This window comes from Trachypithecus francoisi, unplaced genomic scaffold (genome assembly GCF_009764315.1).
Source record: "Trachypithecus francoisi isolate TF-2019V2 unplaced genomic scaffold, Tfra_2.0 Lachesis_group4, whole genome shotgun sequence".
NCBI lineage: Eukaryota > Metazoa > Chordata > Mammalia > Primates > Cercopithecidae > Trachypithecus > Trachypithecus francoisi.
In genome coordinates this window covers 17769253-17791793 of record NW_022681469.1, presented here as the reverse complement: position 1 = coordinate 17791793, position 22541 = coordinate 17769253, and the positions used below count along the sequence as shown (strand labels likewise).

Genomic DNA, 22541 nt, shown 5'->3' with positions numbered 1-22541 from the left:
CCACCACGCCCGGCTAATTTTTGTATTTTTAGTATAGACAGGGTTTCACCATGTTGGCCAGGCTGGTCTCGAACTCCTGACCTCAAGTGATCCCCTGCCTTGGCCTCCCAAAGTATTGGGATTATAGCCATTAGCCACCCTGCCCAGTCTTAAAGTTGAGATTTAGAAAGAAGATCTGGATGAGAAAAGAAGGATGCCTGTTCACCCATACATACTAGCATGTCGTTGACCTGGGAACTGTGTCAGGAGGGCTAGAGTTCAAAATAACTTTTGGGTTACAAGTAATGTCCAAATTTTGCAAAGTTAATTATGAAAAAAGAAATAAGAATATGTGGGGAAACTTTTCTCTAGACAAATGGTGTCTTTTCTTTTTCTTTTTCTTCTTTTTTTTTTTTTTTTAAGGCAGGATCTCAGTCTGTTTCCCAGGCTGCAGTGCAGTGTTGCCATCATGGCTCACTGCTGCTATGACCTCCCAGGCTCAAGTGATCCTCCTACCTCAGCCTCCTGAATAGCTGGGACCACAGGTGCATGCCACCACACCCGACTTTGTAGACATAGGATCCCACTATGTTGCCCAGGCTTGTCCAAACTCCTGGGCTCAAGCAATCCTCCCACTTCGGTCTCCCAAAGTGCTGTGATTAGAGGTGTGAGCCACTGCACCTGGCCAAATTGTGTAATATTGATATTGATAGATGGCAAAGAGAAAGCACATCTCATCAACTATTTTTGCTTTCAATTGACAATGTCAAAGAGAGATTTTCAGGCCAGAGGTGGGGTATAGGGTAGAACAATATGGTAACTGAAGACAGTTCAGAATGGGTGAAGAAATTGGAGGAAAACATCTGTTTGCTCCAGGTGAACTGTACTGCAGGAAATGGAGAGAACTTTCAATGATGTCTCAACCTTTGTCGGTGACTTTAGAGAGAGCTTGCAGAATGCTAATGTTGCTTTAAAAAAGTGAGTGGGTGGGTGTGAACAAATGAAACTCCAAATTTCAAAAATGCAGATTTCACAAATCAGAGATCAATGACCTTAATGCCATTTTGGAGCAAGTTTCTAGGAATGGCTTAAGAAGGGGATGACTTATGGGCTCCCAGAAGACAAAGTGAGGATCATTAGAACTCCACAAAGGTCATATAAAAACATGACAGACTTACCAAATTTTCTTCATAGGTTTACATGACTTCTAGATGAAGGAGGTATTAGCTAAAAGGAACACCAACAACCAGGAAGTATCAGAAACCAAAGAGCAAGCACAAGAATGAACAAGGGGTATTTAGTCTAGAGGAAAGAAGGTGTAGGGAGAACATGATGACTGATGTCAAGGGCAAGAAGGACCACTAAATGGAAGATAAATCAGGCCTCATCTGTGGGCCTCTAGAAAGCAAAAACAAAGGCCAATGAGTATAAGTTATACAGACTTACGAGAAAGCTCAGTATAGGGAAGAACTGTCTAGCTACTTACACTGTCTGAAGTGGACTGGGCCACTTGCAGACAAAGTGATTCCCCCATCACTTCAGGTGTGCAAGCAGAAGCTGGTCATTCACTCTCTGGAAAATGTTCTAAAAGAGATTCATGCATTATTACATGTGTGTTTGACTCTAAAGATTTCTGATTTTGAGATCCTATGATCTGGGACAGTGTTGGTGCAAATGAGAAGAAATAGGGTGGAAACACAAAGATGGTGATGCTGCAGCTAGCAGAGTGGAAGGAACTGGAAGCAGGCAGCAGGAAGAAACTTAGATCACCCAATTAAGAAAAGATAGTCATGCAAGCATCTTAGCCCTGAGGACCAGGCTCATCCCATAACAATATAGGGCTGTCCAAGGTAATTGCACTTCAAAGGAGGCCATGAATCAATAACTTTGTAGGATTTTTGGGATTTCATCAAGGACAAACATTTCAAAATAGAATTTTAATGATGTTTAGTAGGGAGGAGGATAATGTACCATTTGGGTTCCGACTGCAAGCAGGGCCCAAAATACAGGACTGCTGAGGACCCTGGGCAGTGGGCCAGGCACATCCTTGGAGGCAGGCCTCAGGTACGAGCCAGGAGAAACTAGATGGGTGACACAATGGAAGAGGAAGGAACGATAAGGACAAAATAAACAGGTACATGTACTGGCAATGAACAACTTCCTGGACTGCCAGTGGTCTCAGGGGCACCCCCTTCAGCTGGATTTAAGGGGAGAGGAAAGCTGGGAACCAGGAGACTGGGGCTTGAAGGCTCCCTGTGCCCTGATTTCCTGAGTAACCTTGTAGATGTCATCTCACACCTTTTTACCTCCCTGTTATTAAATGCAGGTAGCTTGTTAGCCTAAAAGTGCTCTGGACTTTAGTGAAGAAGATAACTTCAGAAATTTAAGATGTTGTTTGCATAGTGCAAAGTGTTTGCTTTTATTTGTTTATCTATTTTCAACATTGGGGGAGGGTGCACTGGTTAAGGGGGGGATGGGTAGAAAGAAAGATGAGAAGACACTGGCGCCAAAGTCACTTGGCTGTATGTGGACATCCTAGGGAAGCCAGAGGGCAGAGATCTGGCCAAGGGCGCATGCCTGCAGTCCCTCGACCAGCCGAGCACCCGAGAATCCAGCAGGCCTCTTCAGGCTCTGCTGTCCGTTTGGCAAATCCCATTGCAGAATCCAGGGGCGAAAAGCGAAAGCGAGGCACACCCCTCCCCCACTAGATGGCACTGAAACGCCTCGTTCGCGATTTTCAAAATGCAGGAAAGGGGGAGAGAGAGAGAGAAAAAAAAAAAAGACAAAAAGAATATGGTGGAGGTGCGCTCATTTTGGCTCACAAGCCCCGTTGTGCAAAGCAGGGTGTGAGACATTCTCTTTTTCCCCAGGGCAACTCTTTACCCGGCAATGCCGGACCTCGACTTTGGAGTGAGGGTGAAAACGAGGGGTGAGCATTAGAGTGAAAACCCCAGCGTTTGATGCCGGGAGGGAGGCTCCCAGCCTTTGCGGCGCCGTCTCACGTGAGCAGAGCAGGGGGGCTGAGGTTGGGATGAAGCGGGGCTTGCCTGGGGCCCACCTGCTCAAGGTCTGGGGTCCGGCGCTACCTCCCAGAACCCCTGCAGAGCCTAAACCCAGCGGCCACCCTTACACAATGACAAACCCCACATCGAGGTTTCCTTTAACTCCACCTCCCCTCCTCAACGCTCGAGCTCTCCAGCGTTTTCAAAATATCTACTAACCGACCACCCCACATCCACCATTAAATTTCTCTCCTTGTCTTGAGTGGATCGGCCAAATTTCTTCTTTCTGTTCCTGCTGAGGAGGGAGGGCAGGTGGAGGTGGCTGTGTGTCGGGGTGCCTGGCTCTGGCTTGGGACTGGACTGGGGCTGGCCGGATAACTCCGCAGCCGCTCTCAGCTCAGCCCTGGATGGAAACGCCTGTAGCTAGCAAGGTAGCGCCTGTGGCTTTCTGGGGGCAGGGGGTGGGGAGAAAGATCAAATGCATCCCGAGACCCAAACCGGGGACGCAGGGAGCTCGCTCGGCCCCTTTGAAGGCCCACTCTGCAATAAGCAGTTTTTCCTTTAAATAACTGTCGTGGATTTGAGAGAATTTCCCATGGCTGAAAAGAGAAACAGGAGCTGTAGGCAACATCCCTAAATTTATAATAATGCATGTAAACATGCTACATACCACATATATGTATATGTGCATAAATATGGATGTGGTTGGGCACATACCTATCTAGACACCATTGACTTGCCTGGTCAAAGAATAAGACTTAGACATTTCGTGCCTGGGAAATGGTGCAGTTTATCTTTAAGGAGGCTAGAAAAATAAGAGATGAGGCTCACGTTGCACGGATGACATCACTAGCTTTTGGCTGCGCGCTCGGTGTTCTCGTCTGTGGGTTTTAGCCAAGGCTGCAGCTACCCGCGCCCGACGAGAGAGCGCGGCAGCGGCTGCCTCCGGCGCCCGCACCCGGGCGATGCGATTTCCCTAGTCCCCTGGGCGCAGCTTGGGTTCTCGCGCCTCCCGGGCACCAGCCGAGCCTGCCACGCCTCGGAGCCTCCGCGACTAGAGGAGGAGGCGACGAGGGGAAGCCGAGTAACCCAGCCTCCCTCCCCCACCCTCTCCCCATTCATCTCGGCTACCACCGCGCGCCAGCAGCCGGATCGTGGGACTCGGAGGCCGGGACAGGATTCTCTGCACGCTGCCGAGTGAGCCGGCATCTCGGCGCTGGGGTGGGCTGAGAAGAAAATGGTGCAATCTGAGAGCGGCTGAGCCCAGCTGGGCAGAGCAGACGGGGTGCCAGAGTGCCAGGGGCTCAGGTGGCTGGAGAAAGGGGCGGATTGTTTGGAGAGGCCGGGACCGGGGTTTCCTCGGTGCCTGCGGCATTTTCTTTGCACCTGGGCGGCAGGCTCCCGGGGCTCCCGGGTGCCAGATGAAGTGAGGCGGCGGCGTCGCGGGAGAGCCGGGTCCAGAGGTGGCCGGGTGGACACTCCAGGCAGAAGACGGCGCTGGGAAGAGCTGCGTGACGCTGGGGGGCTGGCTGCTGGGCCGGCAGCGCGCCGCGACGGCGTGACCTGTCCATGGTGTTGAAGGCGCGGTGCGCCGAGTCCCCAGCGCCGCGCGCCGCTAGCGCTGCCCGGTGCGCCCTCCGCCGCGCAGCCCGCCCCTCGCGTCCGCCAGCAGCCGCCCAGTCTCCGCAGACCCCAGGCCGGGACTTGTCCGGTAACGCCGCCCGGGTGACCGCGCTGTCGGCCCGAGGGGCCACCTGAATGGCGATGCCAGAGGCAGGGCACCGGGGAGCTCGCGGGGAAAGGTCGGCCGAGACCTTGCGTCCGCTGGGAGTGCGCCTCTGAGCGAAGCACGCGGGTCAGAAGAAGCAACCGACCTGCTGGTGACCAGAGAACGGAGATTTTAAAAGGACCCGACCCAGAGAGGAAGAACATTTCTGGGTGCGCGCCCCAGGTCTTTGCTTGCAGACGGGGAGGGAGAGAGTCTCTGAGCCGGATACCCAGGTGGGACTCGGAGAAGCTGGCCCCAGCACCTGGAGGTTTATTTCGCCCGCCGGAAGCATCGGGGGCGTTCCGCTTCACCCGGTGGTCGGGTGGCGCCTCCTGACAGCACCCCCCGTCTCCTTTAGAGAGACAGGCGAGTTCTGTCCCGTCACCATCCTGCACAAAGAAATCCCCGCAAGCCCCACCGCAGCCGAGGACACTTGGCATTTAGTTTCCGGCCCGAGGGCAGCGGCGCCCGAAACCGGGCTGGGGGCTGAGGCAGCCGCTTCGGGGCAGTCGCTTCCTGCGGGGCGGGGAGGGGGCGGGAGGCGGCTGCACTGGGTTCGCCGCCGCCAGAGGCTGCACCTGACCCAGAGGATGCCCAGGAGCCAGCGGGAGCCTCTCCGGATCAGAACTTTTTAGGCCGCCCGCCCCCATCCCCACAGTCCCCGGGCCGCGCTCCGGTAGGCGGGGGCCGAGGGGGCGCCGCGGAGCGAGTCCCTCTCCTGCCCCCTCCCCCAGCTCGGCCGCCCGCCGCTTTGTTCCGGGTGCGGCGAGGGAAGGCGAGGCTGCGGCGGATCATGCCCATGGTGTAGCCGCCAAGCGGAGGCATGGCTGCCGGAAGATTATTGCTCTACACCGGCCTCTCGCTAGCGCTCTGCGCCCTCGGCATGCTGGCCGTGGCTATCTGCTCGGACCACTGGTACGAGACGGACGCCAGGAAGCACAGGGACAGGTGCAAGGCCTTCAACACCCGCCGGGTCGACCCCGGCTTCATTTACAACAATAACAACAACTTGCCGCTCCGGGCGAGCCGCTCGCGCCTGGACCGCTGGGAGGGCAAACTCCTCCGGGCGCGGAATCGCCGGCAGCTGTTTGCCATGAGCCCCGCGGACGAGTGCAGCCGGCAGTACAACTCCACCAACATGGGTCTCTGGAGGAAGTGCCACCGGCAGGGCTTCGACCCCGAGATCGCTGCCCTCATTCGGAAAGGTAAGCGCCGGGCGCTAGGCGTGGCGCTGCGGAGAGCCCGGAGCCTCTAGGCCCCGCAGCCCCTCGCGTTTCCTCCCCAGGCCACAGGCTATCAGGTCTCTGGGTTCCAGGCGGTCGGGTTATCCAGGCCTGGCTGAGCCTCGGGGCCGGAACTTGCCTCCCAATAGCTGCTAATGAAGCTTGGTTCAGGCTTAACTCTCTCCCCCGCCTCTCCTTTCGCGCGTCTCTGTCGGGATTCGAGTGGAACCTCATGGTCCAGGGTTCTTATCCAGGATAATGCTTCATCAGACTCTGAGAAGAAGGGAATCTCGAACGGTGTTTGTGCTCTTAAAGGAAGCCCTGTAGGAGTCATGTGTCAGGGGTAGACAGGCTCCCAATACTTTTTGTTGAACTGATTTAATCAAGGGAAATTGGGGGAAACATTTCACAGAGAAGGCCTTATTCATACCAGAAACGTTTGCTGAGCGCTATGCTATACCAGGTATGGTGTAGGCGTTGGTCATATAAACATCAATAAATCACAGCCCCTGTCCTGTAAGCAGCTCGAAGCCAGCTGACCAGCAGCATCATATCACAATTCTTCATGTCTCCTTCTGAAACAGTGGTTGACAGTAGTGACTTTCTTGTGTGCACTGAATATCATCAAGAGCTAATAAGTAAAAACAACAACAAAAAAATAGTTCTTTGAGTAACACCAAAGTGGGCATGTCAGAGAAAAAAAATGAGATTTTCAGAAAATGTATATAAAAATTCCCAAAGTGTATAACCAAAACAGAAAACAAGCTGCATTTGCCAATGATACGAATTTATTTGATACTTTAATATGATTACATTACTTAAAAAATTCTGCTTATCTGATGGAATTTGTAAACCTTGTATGATTTATACTTTAGGAACCATCCTGTTGTCAACCCACTGGAATATTGTTTGAATGTGTATTAATACTGCTTTGAAGAAAGGAATATGTTCTCTTCTATGGTAGTTACATCCCAGGAAGATGTGCAGATTTTATGAGTCTGGTTTCTTCCCCCTTGTGTTTCATTCTCTTTAACTATTAAATGGTGATGTCAAGGTGACAAAGATACTATTATTTGCAAAGTCTTTGAGGCCAAGAGATAAAAGCAGTTCTTAATGTCTCATTATAATGCTTGAGGTTTGCTGCTGTATTAAAGTAATATTTATGAGAACTGATGTTCTTTGATGGATACAAGTATGCAATTGATCAGGAAAAATTGTTAATTTGCAAAAAAGTCAATTGTTTAAGAATGACTAGCAGTGGGTCTGGTCTAGGTGGCCAGGTCAGATTTAGGTGAGGTGACTTCAGAGACAGAATCTATCTAAGTGTTTGTTTTGTACCGTCTTTAGAGTGACTAGGGATTTTAGCTGATTTTGTTGTGGGTGTGTTAATACAACCAATATCCCATTTGCTTCACAATTGGGTTCTTATTGGAAGAGGTGACCCTTTTGGAGCACTACCACTTTGTAAAGATGTACAGAATATTAGGGGAGTCCAGAAGAGAGCAACTTGGGTTTGGACATCAAGGCAGGAAAACAAGAGGGCCTAGAATAGTTTTTGACAAGGAGTGACTTTATAACAGTGTTCAGACTCTCAGATTTATAAAGTGTTATTTTATCCATGATTTTCTGCTTTCTTTAAAGTTGAAATGAGAGGAAGTTAGCTGAAATGTAAGGGAGAATTCATGTTAATAATGAACAGCAAACACTGGGAGAATTAGTTGAAGGATGTTCTTACTTTTCCTTCCTTGAATGCCTTCTAGAACAAGAGAGGTATCCCTTCTTGTGTTGGTTAACCCCACTTAGAGAAAGGGGGATGGAATTCATGGTTTCTGGCGGTTCCATTCAGAGCTTTGATTCCCTGTTGCTCTGCTTGGCAGTCTGACTAGAAAGGTTGACTTGGTCTGTGCACCGGAGGGATTGGTTGCCATAGTGACATGTTCTTCCGGTGAAGCTGGGAACACAGTGACAGGGAAAGGGATAGGGAAGAATGTACAACATGTTGACTTTGTATCGACTGATTTTTAATTGCAGCAACAGAAAATGGACATGGCATAGCAGGGTTATTGAATACACTGATACCTAGAGTTGGCAGGGCATTGTATTTCACTTGAACTAATGGAAATGGTGTTCCCCATCACCCAAAATACAGCAATCACTGTCAGCGGCAAGCACCCGCTTACCATGGCTGTTTCTGTCCATTTGACATTCTTGTTAGGTATTATTGAGATAGATGGCATGCCAGCCTTACAAATCTTGAGAGAGTTAGGGTCACTATCTTCATTTTTAACCTCAAAACACACTCTTTGAAAACCAGATCTTCCTTTTCTGAGCAGCAATAGACACTTTTTGGAAATAAGTGCATGTTATATTAGTAGAATTCACAAGCAATTCCAATAACATATAGAAAATAATTTTTACACTTAATCAGTGTTCCTCTTAGATGGGCAGATTTTATAAGGAAGTTAAAAAGATAAATTGATATCGCTGTATTTAAATGAGACATTTTAGAAAAAGATGTTTATCTCACATTATTCATTAGAAACTGCCAAAGAGATCTCAGACCTTTGTCTTCTTTGAAATATCTACTTTGATTAAAATTCTGGAAGACATGTGTTGGGCAAGGGAAAAGGAAAACCAGAAAAAAGACTTTAAAATCTGTTAATATATAGGAAAATTAGAGACTTATCTAAATGATCTAAAGAACTTAGTTATTTGTTAAATCGATGTTAATTACATTAGAAAGTGCCGTTTGTGCATTTCAACATAAAACCACATAATTAATAAGAAAATGAACGTCAAATCTATGTTTGATTTGAAGGTAAAGTCATTTGGATTTACAGTCATTCTGAAATCGGCCACTCTCCTCAAGGACCTTCTGCCATGCTGTACCCACACGTATGCATTTCTCATCACTGTGCATTCATTTGTTTGCATTATTAAACTGTAAGTTCCTGGAGGTCAGGAAAGACAATCATTTGTAAAATACATTCACCAGATGCTTGGTATTTGGGAAATATTTCATACAAATTAGATTCACAGAAATGTATCCATCATGAGCTTATTCTAATTAAAGAAACACTTGTGTGAGAATTTAAGTACAAAATTAGAAAATCATGATGGGAAAATATGAACCAGTGTGGCTGTCAGACCAGGTTAATATTGCAACACATGCTACATAATCTATGAAAGGACGATTTCTTGAGCTTTGCCAAAGAATAAGGAAAACAGACAATTCTTTTTTGGCTAACATGTCACTAAGCAGACACACATCACTTATGGACATTATTTTTTGTGATGGATAAGGTTTCAATTATTTCCTTCTTGAGGGTAAGATTGGATATAGGGTACAGCAAGGGTGGATTACCCTGAATTCCCATTTGATGGTGTCCATGACAAGTCTTAAATCAGGTCCTTTTGTCTTCTTGCTTTTAAATCTCATTCATGTCTCCCTACTAAATGACTGCAGGCACTGGGGACAGATCAGTGACAAGATCAGTTTCTGAAATCCAAGAGACTTCCAGACCCTTAGGAGGAGGAGCTATAGGTAGGATTTTGTTCTAGGGAACTCTAAGGGATCAATTATATTATTTGGTTTGTACTAAAATGTTATATTGATATGGTTTGAAATAAGAACTTCAACTGATACTCTAAGAACGTTTTATTATTTGAAAATTGGCCTTATAAAAGACTTTGACTTAAATAGTTCCCATAATCACAAAGTGGTTGTCAATACTCCAAAAATAATTTTAAGAAAACATTCACATATTTAAAAATTAATAATGGTATCAGCAAATATTTACTGCACATGTATTGTGTGATGGGCACACATCACTAGGATGAAGAAACGCATAAGACCTGGTCCTTAAAATTGTCGTAGTCTGTTAGTGTCACAGAAAATAGGCTACAACTACAGGATGATGAGAGCAGCAATAGAAACAGATGCAGAGAAACACAGAGGAAGTGATGGTAGATTGTGTTGGCAGTAGCGGGAGGTAGGCGGGAGGAGGTTAGGGAAAGTTGTCTTGAGGAAATGAAATCTGAACAAGATGTTTGATAAGGTTTGGAGGTGGATGTGGAGGAAGGCTATTTCAGTCAATGGGCCAGAATATGCACAACCATAGAGGTGTGGAACAGCAGTTTGGCCTTGTGAGTGTTGATTTCTGGGGCAAGGAGAAGGAGCAGACCAGGAGCTGGAGAGCAGGCATGGACCAAGTCAGGGAACTTGTATATCAAATCCCCTATAGCTATGCTGCCCAGCTGGGGAGCCACTACCCACATGTGGCTGTTTAAGTTAACAATAACCAAAGTTAAATAAAATAGACTGGGCACAGTGGCTTACGCCTGTAATCCCAGCACTTTGGGAGGCCGAGGCAAGTGGATCACTTGAGATCAGGAGTTCGAGACCAGCCTGGCCAACACGGCAAAACCCCATCTCTACTAAAAACACAAAAATTAGCTGGACCTGGTGGTATGTGCCTGTGATCCTAGCTACTTGGGAGGCTGAGGCAGGAGTGGAAGTTGCAGTGATCCGATATCGTGCCATTGCACTCCAGCCTCGGTGACAGAGCGAGACTCCATCTCAAAAAACAAACAAAAAAATTATTTCTTTAGTTGTATTGGCCACATTTCACATGTCCAATAGCTATATGTGCCTACTGGCTATTGTGTGGGACAGTGCAGATCACAGTGAACATTACTGCCATCAGAGAAAATTCTGTTGGACAGCGCCACATAGAGCCTATAGCCTCTAAAAGAACCAAGCACATACTTTGTTTCAGATGAATATAATTCCATGATAACTTGGGTTTAAATTTAAGTATATCATTCTACACTTTAAGAAACTTTGCTACTTGAATATATGGGCAGAAGGCTTTAGTTCATGGTCAGTTATAGTAAATCTGTATTTTAATTTCCCATCATCAACTCACAGAATTCTCACAAGCTTCTCGCTTCTTCCCCCCTGTCCTCTCCATCTCCATTAAACATCACTTGCAAAATTGATGGGGTGGGAAAGAGATTAATAATAATTATAGCCAACCTTGATGCCAGGTCTCTCCTAAAAGTTTTACATGTATTAGCTAACTTATTGTTCATAATAACCCTCGAAAGTATTAGTATTATTTTAAATTCTCATCCTAAAGTTGAGGGAACTGAGGCACATAAAGGTCAGATAACTGGCGAAGTCTCACAGTGAGTTAGGAAACGAAGGTGTCAGAGTTCGAATTCTGGCTCCAGGTGTGGGAACACACCTACCACACTCTACCATCATCTTAGAATCTATTGGGGCAGGAGTGAGGTGGAGAAGAAACTGGGATATTGATTCCACAAATTGAGAGGAAAAAGGAAATAATACTCTTGGAATCTCAATTCTAAATGGAAGTAATTAGAGTGGCTCACACACCCTGTTTTGAAGCTCACTGACCAAAGTGCATACACATTTTGTCATATAACTTTTGTGTATTTACTTTGCTCGCTGTGGTAGATGATGAAGTTATAGATATGAAGGACACATTCGTTCATTCAACAAGTATTTATTGAGGGCCTGTGGGCTGTACATCAGGTCCAGTGTTGGGCCACATGGAGAAGCTTACATTCCAGAGGGGAGAGATGGACAATAAATAAATACTCACGGCCAGGCATGGTGGTTCATGCCTGTAACCCCAGCATTTTGGGAGGCCGAGGTGGGCGGATCATGAGGTCAAGAGATCGAGACCATCCTGGTCAATATGGTGAAACCCTGTGTCTACAAAACATATAAAAATTAGCTGGGCTTGGGGGCCCATGCCTGTAATCACAGCTACTCGGGAGGCTGAGGCAGGAGAATGGCTTGAATCCGGGAAGTGGAGGTTTCAGTGAGCTGAGATCGTGCCTCTGTACTCCAGCCTGGGTGACACAGCGAGACTCCATCTGAAAAAAAATACTCATAGAGTAAAAATAATATCGAATATATGAATCATGTGTAATATAGCACAGGGTAGTGGGTACCATGAAGGTCTGCCCTTAGGAAGTGCAAAGGGGAAGAATGACAAGCAAACCAAAAATGAAATGCAGTCATGTGCCCCATAACATTTTGGTCAAAGACGGACTGCACATATGGCAGTGGTCTCATAAGGTTATCATGGAGCTGAAAAATTCTTATGGCCTAGTGATATCATAGAAGTCACAGTGCAACAACCCATTACTCCTGTGTTTGTGTTGATGCTGGTGTAAACAAACGTACTGCACTGCTGGCGGTATAGAAGTCTAGCACAATTATGTACAGTATGTAATACTTGATAGTAAAATGACTGTTACTGGTTTATGTATTTACTATGATATACTTTTAATCATTATTTTGGAGTGTACTCCTTCTGCTTATAAAAAAAGTTAACAGTAAAACAGCCCCAGGCAGGTCCTTCAGGAGGGATTCCAGAAGAAGGCATTGTTATCATAGGAAATGACATCTCCATGTATGCCATTGCCCCTGAAGACCTTCCAGCGGGACAAGATGTGGAGGTGGAAGACAGCGAGACTGATGATCCCAACCCTATGCAGGCCTAGGTTAATGTGTGTGTGTGTCTTAGTTTTTAACAAAAATGTTTCAAAAGTTGAAAAATAAAAAATTTTATAAACAGAAAAAAGCTTATAGGATAAGGCTATAAAGAAGGAGGCTGGGCGTGGTGGCTCATGCCTGTAATCCCAACACTTTGGGAGGCTGAGGCGGGTGGATTACCTGAGGTCAGGAGTTCGAAACCAGCCTGGCCAACATGGTGAAACCCTGTCTCTACTAAAAATACAAAAAATTAACTGGGTGTGGTGGCACATGCCTGTAATCCCAGCTACTCAGGAGGCTGAGACAGGAGAATTGCTTGAACTTGGGAGGCGGAAGTTGTAGTGAGCTGAGATCGTACCTTTGCACTCCAGCCTGGGCAACAATAGTGAAACTCCATCTCAAAAAAAGAAAAAAAAAAAAAAAACAGAAAGAAAATATTTCATATAGTTGTAAAGTTAAAAGAATTAAAAAGCATATAAAGTAAAAAATCTACAGTGAGCTGAGGTTATTGTTGGAAAAAGAAAGATATTTTGTATACATTTGGTGTAGCCTAAGTGCACAACATTTATAAGGTCTACAGTAGTGTACAGTAGTGTCCTAGGCCTTCACTGTCACTCACCACTCACCTCTCACTCACTGACTCACCCAAAGCAACTTCCAGTTTTCCAAGCTCCATTCGTGGTAAGAGTCTCCCCAGGTGTACCATTTTTTGTCTTCTCTACTGCATTTCGACTGCATCTTTCTTATGTTTAGAAACACGAGTACTTACCATTGTGTTATAATTGCCTACAGTATTCAGTACAGTAACATGCTGTTCAGGTTTATAGCCTCAGAGCAATAGGCTAAGCCACATCACCTTGGTGTGTACTAGGCTACACCATCCAGGTTGTGGAAGTACACTCTGATGTCTGCATGATGACAAAATCGCCTAACGATGCATTTCTCAGAACATATCCCTGTCGTTCAGTGACATGTGGCTGTAGTTCCATTAGTTTTAATTTTATAACACAAGGAGCCTTTGGATGCTGCAGGGAAAAGAGGTGGCAAACCTAATATAGACTGGAGTTCAGGAGGTTTCATTAGCCGAGGGGCCTCCACAGGCTGTTTCTTTCTGCACTCTTTATTTCATTCCTAGAGGGCAGGAACTGTTTAATTTCTGAAACACGCTTGGGGTCCTGTACTTAGTAGGTTCTGAAAAACTGTTTGCCGATTGATTAAAAAACTTAAGACATACTCACCTTCAAAGAAACACATGCAAACATCCGTAGTCTTGTATACATGATGTGCACCTCCTTGCATATATGCCATGTGTATGCCTGTATTAATCAATAAACACACTCATAGTCCCACCTCTTCTCCTCAATTATCCTAAAACTCAACTAACCAGTGAAAGTCAATGGTTCGAGAAGAAAACCTGTGACTCACCGGGCAAATGAATGGATGGAGTAAAGAGATGTGGTTTTGAGAACCTGCTGTGTGCAGAGCTCTTTGCTAGGTGTGGAGGAAGAACAAAAAGGCATGGTTGGTTCTTGTCTTAAGGGAGCTTACACTCCAGCTCATGGTTTCCCAAGTTCATTGTCATGTGCAGTGGTCTCAGGTGTTTCCTCAGGAGGTCTTACCTGCGTCAATTGGATCAGGAATCAACTAGTCAGGGAATGCAGGAGTGAGCTCTTTTTATTGAGTCAACAAAGTCTAGAGCCTTTTTTTTTCTGAAGAGGTCAGTTTATTTATTCTTTTACTGTAGGGTCAGTAAGGATCAATTAGAGGATCAATACTGTATATTCCACTTTGGATTGTTGGTTAAAAACATTTCCCCCTCTTGGCTATTAGTAAGTAATCCTAGGCCTTCAGGCAGAATGCGAACCACACTCTGGGTTAGTGTGACCCATCATACACAAACACGCACCCCCCACACGCACACATCTAGATGTTAGATGTCAGAATCACCGGCGTTTATTTAGATGCAGATATGTTCATAACTTACTACCCCCAAATGATACACAGAGAGAGGAGGAAGGGTGTGACTTGGTGGATGAATAGCTGGAAAAATCATCCTAATGTCTTGATTGCTGTTTCTGAGAGAATTCATACCTTCTTTTATACGACTTATTTTCTCATATGTAAAATAATGTGTTTCGATTCTATAAACTCCAAGCCCTTTTACACTTTTACATTTGATGAGAAAGTTAGATCTAGGTGACAAAAAGTAGATAATAGGTACATGGTTGAAGGAGGGTGAAAAGATGGGCAAGGTGAAAGTTGATGGGGGGTGGGAAGAGAAAGAGAGAGGGAAGGAGGGAGGGAGGGAGAGAGAGAGAGACAGACAGAAAGCGATTTCTAAAGAGATCATCCCGGGTGCTAGTTTGCAATAGGAATAGCTAATTTCTTACCACTATACAATCATGTAATAAAAATGAACTTTTCCTCTTTCGAATGGCTTGAAATGTGATGTGCAGATCAGGGTTTAAAGTGAAAAACCTAAGAGAAAGGTGATGATAGATGCACAACAGTGTGAATGTACTTAATACCTCTGGACTTTAAAAGTGGTTAAAATGGTAAATTCCCCTATGAAAATAAATATAACATTTAAACACTCAATGAAGAAAGGAACTGGATTCTGTTTAGTGTATGGAATACTTCATAGCCAAGTCTCTTCATTCATTCAGCACAATTTTTTTTCTTTTTTTTTTGAGACGGAATCTCTCTCTTGTTGCCCAGGCTATGTAGTTGGGATTACAGGCACACTCCACCACGCCTGGCTAAGTTTTGTATTTTTAGTAGAGATGGGACTTCACCATGTTGGGCAGGCTGGTCTTGAACTCCTGAACTCAGGTGATATGCCCTCCTCGGCCTCCAAAAGTGCTGGGATAACAGGCATGAGCCACCATGCCCGGCCGATTCAGCACATTTATTGAGCACCTATGTATTAGGCACAGCCAAAGTATGCTTGGGATGCAGAAGTTAATAAAATACAAAATTCCTGCCCTCACAGAGCTTACAACTAAACATTTTTGAGCTTTAGATTTTTTTTTCCTTATTCTAAACATAGCTTTTAAGGAGTACCAATACACAAGACAAGGAAAACTAATGAATACATCCCTTGGGACATTTAAAAATCATTGAATGGTGAAGAATATTTCACTGAACTTATTAAAAAAATGTCTATTAAGCACCAACAATGCCAGGCACATTACTTGAGGTGAAGGATTTTGAGTGACATCTGTTGTTTCTGTTCTCATGGAGCTAAAAAGTGAGGAGATAGGCAGGGAAACTCACAAGTACAAGCACCCTGGTTGGTTCTATGGGAGATTTCTGTGCTGGGAACCGGAATGACTGGGCCCCGTCTGGGAGCAGTCAGGGCATGTTTTGCAGAAAAGGCGACATGCGATCGATCCTAAAATGTTCTTAGAGAGATATTTGTGGATTGATAAGGTGGAATCTCAGCCTCACTTAAATGTTTTAAGCCCTGACTAGGTGATGCTTGTCTAGTCGCCCTGCCACCCGTGCTTGTCCCCCAGATGCCTGTCCTTCTCCTAAAAGGCAGCCATTGCTGCCCAAATTTTATAAATCATATCATATCACAGATCGTATATTCATAATGTTTAAAAACAGCAAGTATAAACATAAGCCGGGCAGCGAACAGGTGATTCAAGGATGAAAAGAGTTTATTGTTTTGTAATTTTTTTTTTTTTTGAGACCTAGTCTCACTCTATTGCCCAGGCTTGAGTGCAGTGGCACGATCTTGGCTCACTGCAACCTCCGCCTCCCAGGTTCAAGTGATTCTCCTGCCTCAGCCTCCTGAGTAGCTGGGATTACAGGCACCGGTCAGTGCTCCCGAATAATTTGTATTCTTATTTCTTTTTTTTTTTTTTTTTTTTTTTAGTAGAGATGGGGTTTCACCATGTTGGCCAGGCTGGTCTCAAATTCCTGACCTCAGGTGATCCACTGGCCTCAGCCTCCCAAAGTGCTGGGATTACAGGTGTGAGCCACTGTGCCTGGCCTATTTTTTGTAAATTTGTGTGCACAGAGATGGCATTTAAAGGACCTTCCAGGAGTCACTAGGATTCATCTACAGGTGATGTTTCGTTTGAGTACAAGCTGCTGCGAGCATTCACAGAACTTTGACAGATTTAGTGCTTTTATGGGAGACTGCAGTATCTGAATTATTTCAATTGATTTTTTTTTTTTTTTTGGCGTCAAAGTATTTTGCCAAGAAAAGGCAATTTACTTTATATTAGGTCATCTTCACGCATTTATATCATTTCCTGCTTTTTAAAATGCCCTGCTGTTCTATATTCTGGAGCTCACTCTGTTGGACACTTTATTTGCTCTGGAGTCCCTCTCATTCAGTTTTGCCCTCAATTTCTCTTCATCTTTATAATAGTGATTCTATTTAGGCAATGCAGCTCCATTTCCCCAAGGGCCTGGAGTATTTCGCAGGCCTGGATGGGCTAGGGTTGTTTTTACCTGAAAGAAGCTCCATGCTCAGGCGATGCTGCCTGCTCACTGGCACAACACCGGAGAGAGATGGGGCACTCTATCATGAGGCTGAAGACGTGCATGCCTGTGGCCTGGCCCTTCCATTTATGAGCACATGAAGCCCATCCAAGAATGTCCATGGCACCACTGTTTGTGACAGTATCACAAAATACAAGATTTAAATGTTCATTAATAAGAAGATAGATAATGATGTATGGTATATTCATACAATAGAAATGATCACGGTATATTTGAAATACATGTGTTAATATTAATTAATTAATTATTATTATTTTTTGAGACCAAGTCTTACTCTGTTGCTCAGGCTGGAGTGCAGTGGTGTGATCTTGGCTCACTGCAACCGCCATCTCCTGGGTTCAGGTGATTCTCGTGCCTCAGCCTCCTGAGTAGCTGCGACTACGGGCACCTGCCACCACTCCTGGCTAATTTTTGTATCTTTAGTAGGGATGGGGTTTTCCCATGTTGTCCAGGCTGGTCTCAAACTCTTCACCTCAAGTGATCTGCCTGCCTTGGGCCTTCCAAAGTGCTGGGGTTACAAGCTGGAGCCATCATGCCTGACCCAATTAATATTAAAACATGTATTTCAAATATGCTATGATCATTTCTATTGTATAACACATGTATGTTAATATTATTACATGAAGCACATGTATATGTTTCCAAATGGATAAACACAACTTTGAGTAAGAAAGGTAGAGTGCAGAATGAAATATAGGATAGGATACCATTTATACGAAGTTCAAAAACACGTAAAACCATATTAGATATTCTCTAAAGAAACATATTTGCATTGTATGCATAAAAATATGCATGAGACTAATAAACACAAAATGAAGGATGGTGTTTACTTTTCTCAAGAAAGAGAAAGAAATGGAATTGGGAAGGGTACCAGGGAACTTCCAAAGCGTCTATGATATTTTATTTATGTATTTATTTTTTAGAGACAGAGTCTTGCTGTGTCACCCATCCTGGAGTGAAGTGGTGTGATTTCTGCTCACTGCAACCTCCATCTCCTGGGTTCAAACGATTCTTGTGCCTCAGCCTTGATTACAGGCACTTGCCACCATGCCCAGCTGATTTTTATATTTTCAATAGAGACGGAGTTTCACCATGTTGGCCAGGCTATTCTTGAACTCCTGACCTCAAGTGATCTGCCCGCCTTGGCCTCCCAAAGTGCTGGGATTACAGGTGTGAGCCACCGCATCTGGCCTGATATTTTGTTTTTTGAAAACAAAAACAAAAGATCTGAAGCAAATATTCACATGCATGCACATTCAAGCCATATGAGTGATTGCTACAATTCTGATAAGAAAGGTAAAATTTTATTCAGATTGTGTTGTTCAGTGTGCAGGATGCAGTTTCTTTAAGGAAAATTACCAGAAAACTTTGTCTTTGGGGCAGTCTGTGGTTGACTTTTGTAACTAGTAACAAGAAGCATTTAGAAAAAAGGGGAATCAGTTCATCCCTAACCAACATTTTCCCTGAAAGTAGCTATTAGGGAAGAGTGTAGACAGAATAACATTTTGCTTTATTCCCTTCTGATGTGTAAGAGGGGGAAATCAGGGCTTTACAATGATTGATTACTGAGTTGGAGACTAATGGACAAGTCATTCCACCCGCTTTTAAATTTCCTGCTGCTTGTGGAGAAAAAAATCAAGAATTCCAAGAGCCAGAAAGTTGAACTAAAGTCACTTTTTCAATTAACTTGATCATAGATTGAACTTTAAATAGATAGAGCACTGAGACAGAGAGTAACCAGCTATTGAGGGTATGAGACAAACCCAGGGTTGAGCACAGACCTCTCAAAAGGCATTTTAACCCCAGGGAAGAGAATTCAGTGAGAACTAGTAAAGAAAAGGTGAGAACTGATAAAAAAAAAAAAAAAAAAAAAAAAAAGAAATAGAGTATAGTTGTCTTCTTTAGCAGTTTTCATATCACTTTTGAAACTGAGTAGAGAATGTTAGTAAAACTTCAAGTCATTTTACTACTGATGAGTAAGGTATCAATCATTTATTCTTAAAATTATGAGGGTGGCTTCAGCCAAGAGTCCCTATGTTAAGATAATGTGTTTCTGCCTTCTCTATTTATACAAACTATAGCTGGAATGAAAAATCCCCTCAGAATTGTAGCAAGAACTCCATTTTTTTCAGTTGATAATACTTTAAAAAAACCAAAGCTGGCCTCTCATTACCAAGGGATCATGAAAGTTCCAAGGGATTTCAGGGGTGTTGAAGCAGCATAACTTCAGTGCTCATGTTTTGGTAAACACAGGGCTGGAAGAGATGCCCAGATGCAGCCCCGGACAGGCCAGTGCTGAAGGTCCCAGGTGGGTGATCTGCTTCGTTCTTGATGCTCTGCAGGGAGGGAGACATGTTGCACTTCGTGAGGCAAATGACCTTCCACTTTGGAAGAGGCTGGCCTCTGTGTCTTCAACCTCTTCTCTCTCACTCCTTCCTCAATGTCAACATCAACCGACTGGAAGGTGACTTGCTTGGCCCTTTTTCTTTTTAGTTGTGGCTTCTCTGCTTGCTTGGCTTTCTTTCCTTCCTCATGTGCACCTCCCATGCACTCACGTGTGCTAGGTTTCCTCACCCATCCCCCTCCTGGGACTGCTCCTGAAAAACCTCACCTCCCTGGCTTTCCAGACACCGTTCTCTACCAGATCTGTTTGTAGCTCTATTCTTATTCTTTCTCCTTTGCCAGTTTTTCTTCCTCAGACTGTGTGGATATCCTTCAGAATTCCACTTCTCTTTCTCACTCTTCACCTTCTCCTGGATCAGTCTCAGTCATGTCTAGGGCCATTTTCTTTTACGCTCACGACTAGTTGCACCGGGAATCTCTAGCCAGTCTTTCCATCCAAGCATCTTGCCCATTGGATATCTCCACTAGGATCACCCGTGGGTCCAAAGGAATCTATTTTATCTTTTTCCTCCAGACTCATCTCTTCTTCATTTTCCTCTGTCTTGGAGAACATAGCTTATTGCTTCTCTACTTGCCAAAACCAGGGACTCAGAGCTCATCTTCAAGGTTCTCTTCTCTTCTGCCCGACTCAACCAAGCAGTGAACAAGTCACTTTAACTCCTAATAACTTTTATGTCCATCTCCCCATCCTATCCTAGGGTCCTTCCTGGTCTCCTGGGCTCTGGCAGCACTGTCTACTTGGTTTCTCTCTTCTCTAATCTCTTGTCAGGGCTTCCTATTCAGAGCGATTTTCCTTAAATACAACACTAATATGTTATTACTTTTCTTGAAACCCTTCAGTGGCTCTCCACAGCCTACCATCAGAATAAAGTCCATAATCCTCATCATGGCACATGGCACATAAGGCCCCACCAGTCTGGTGACATGACTGTCCCCACCTTCCCATCTTGCCATTCCATTCTCTTCCATACTTTTCTCCACACCAGCATATTCTGCTCTAGTCATGATGAAGAACTCCTGGGCCCCCAAACAAGCTAAGCTATTTTATCCCTTGGGAGTTTTTGCTTATGACGCTCCCTTTGTCTGGAAGCCTCCTCCCCAACTCGGCGCTCTACCTCCAAGTCTGCCTGTCCAGTGCCTGCAAATCCCATAGGAATCAGCCTAAAGCCCTTTCTCCCAGTCCTTCTGGATGTCCCCTCAACTACCAGGTTGAAGTGCTTTCTCCCTCCTTTAGGCTTCTGGACACACCAAACATACTTTCTTTCCAGCAATAGTGACATTTTGTCATATTTATTTGCTTACCCATATGTTTCCTCCCTTTTGAGACCATTTTGGAACTATTTCCTATTCACCTTTTTATCCTCAGGGTTTTGCATAATGCATGGGCCATAATAGGTACTTAGTAAATATTTGTTGAATGAATGAAAGTTTATCTCAGTTAATGTACTAGATCTGAAAATCTCATGTTAAAAAGATTCATAACTTAATTGGGCTAGGGTGGGGGATTCACTATTAAAAGGAACCCTGATGTGAATTGTTTTGTAATGCATATGATAAACTTCAATTTATTTTCTTTTTTAAGGTTTATTTTTTCTTAAAGCCTCCATATCCCCAATTCACAAAGCAATTTAAAGTCTAGCCACCACTTCATGATAATCTTGCCCACTTTTGCTACCCTTCATGCCTTTCCCAGACTGTTCCTCTCATCAGCATCCTTGGATACAGAGAAGCCTACTTCCATTCTTGTTCCTATCATGAATATAAGAATTTCCAAATTTGCTTCTGGACCTTTACATTTTTTAAAAAAAATTTAATTTTAGAGACAGGGTCTCACTCTGTGGCCCAGGCTGGAGTGCAGTGGTGCAATCATAGCTCACTGCACCTTTGGACTACTGACCTCAAGGGGTCCTCCCACCTCAGCATCCCAAACCCCAGAGTGTTGGAGTTACAGGAGTGAGCCACTGCACCCAGCCTACTTCTGAGTCTTTTACTGGCGTATCTGACTATTCCCTCAGCATCCTTTTCCAAGTTTCTCAATGTTTATCATCAGTAATGTCCTTGGGTTGTCCTGATGAAGCCTCTCTCTCAAACGTTGCTGAGAGCAGCCTCCTCATATCTCCTCTGATGGTGACTTTGGTCAGATAATGAAAACAGACTGATGAAGGAAGGCAAACTGTGCCTTCTGTAATTTCCTATTCTTTGGTTCATTCCTCAGTTCACTTTTCATGACTTTCAAAAGGAGTGGGTCAGTGATGTTGGGAAAACATGGTGGGTATCTGCCTCTGATTCTCTGATATATCTGTCCCTATTGTGGTAGGTGAATGTTACAGAAAGCATTTGTCTCCTATAAGGGGATTCAGGGACAGAGAGATGTCATGGCCACACCTTTTCTTACAAAGACCACCAAATTCCAGGTTAACAATACGTGAGAGAGTTTCACTCATTAGGGTCTCACGGAGAAGCAGATTCTCTTTGGAAATGCCTACAACTATTGTTCAGTCCAGGTCATGTCACAGTCAGGATTATAAGGACTTCTCCTTTAGCCATAAGATCTGAAGGGCACAGCCCATTGCCATCTAACTCAGATAAGCAGAGTAATTATTTTGCTTTTAGCAGATAAATATAGATATAGCTGCATTGCTTGGCTCTCTAAACTAGGTTGAATAAATGATTCATATCAAGGAAACATTCCCTGTGACCCCCATAACTCCTGAATTTATGTTAGGAGTTAACTATGCTGGGTTAAGCTGGAAAATGATTTCCAGCACTTTCTGCCCAAGTTGTATAAAGTGCTATAGGTCAAAATTCAGCAATAGCCATTGGGTAGACATTTCTTTTAAACTTGTGTTTTGAAGAGCTGACTTTAATTGTAAAAAATAATTGTACATATTATTAATGAGTTATACAGTAATTCAAGTTTCGTAAAATGGTGGGTAACCCTTTCCCTGGAAAACTGTCTCTTGTTATATATATATTTATTTAAAAACCTGTAGGAACCCAGTGGTCTATTTCAAACTGAAGGTGGAATTTCTTCTCTTTGGGTCAGCAGAGTTGTTAACATTTCAAAGAAGGACATTTGTGCTCCTCTGCCAGCAGCATGCCTGTAGCAGCTTTTA

General features: G+C 44.5%; 1 protein-coding gene across 1 annotated transcript in view; it reads left to right on the top strand.

The window, feature by feature from the left end:
- The first annotated feature begins 5572 nt into the window (after positions 1 to 5572).
- The window catches only part of TMEM178B (transmembrane protein 178B), a 409381-nt gene continuing 392412 nt past the window's right edge, over positions 5573 to 22541 (top strand). Inside the window, exon 1 of the mRNA XM_033193069.1 lies at positions 5573 to 5954. Within this exon, the coding sequence (XP_033048960.1) occupies positions 5573 to 5954 (382 nt within the window). The remainder of the gene's footprint in view (positions 5955 to 22541) is intronic.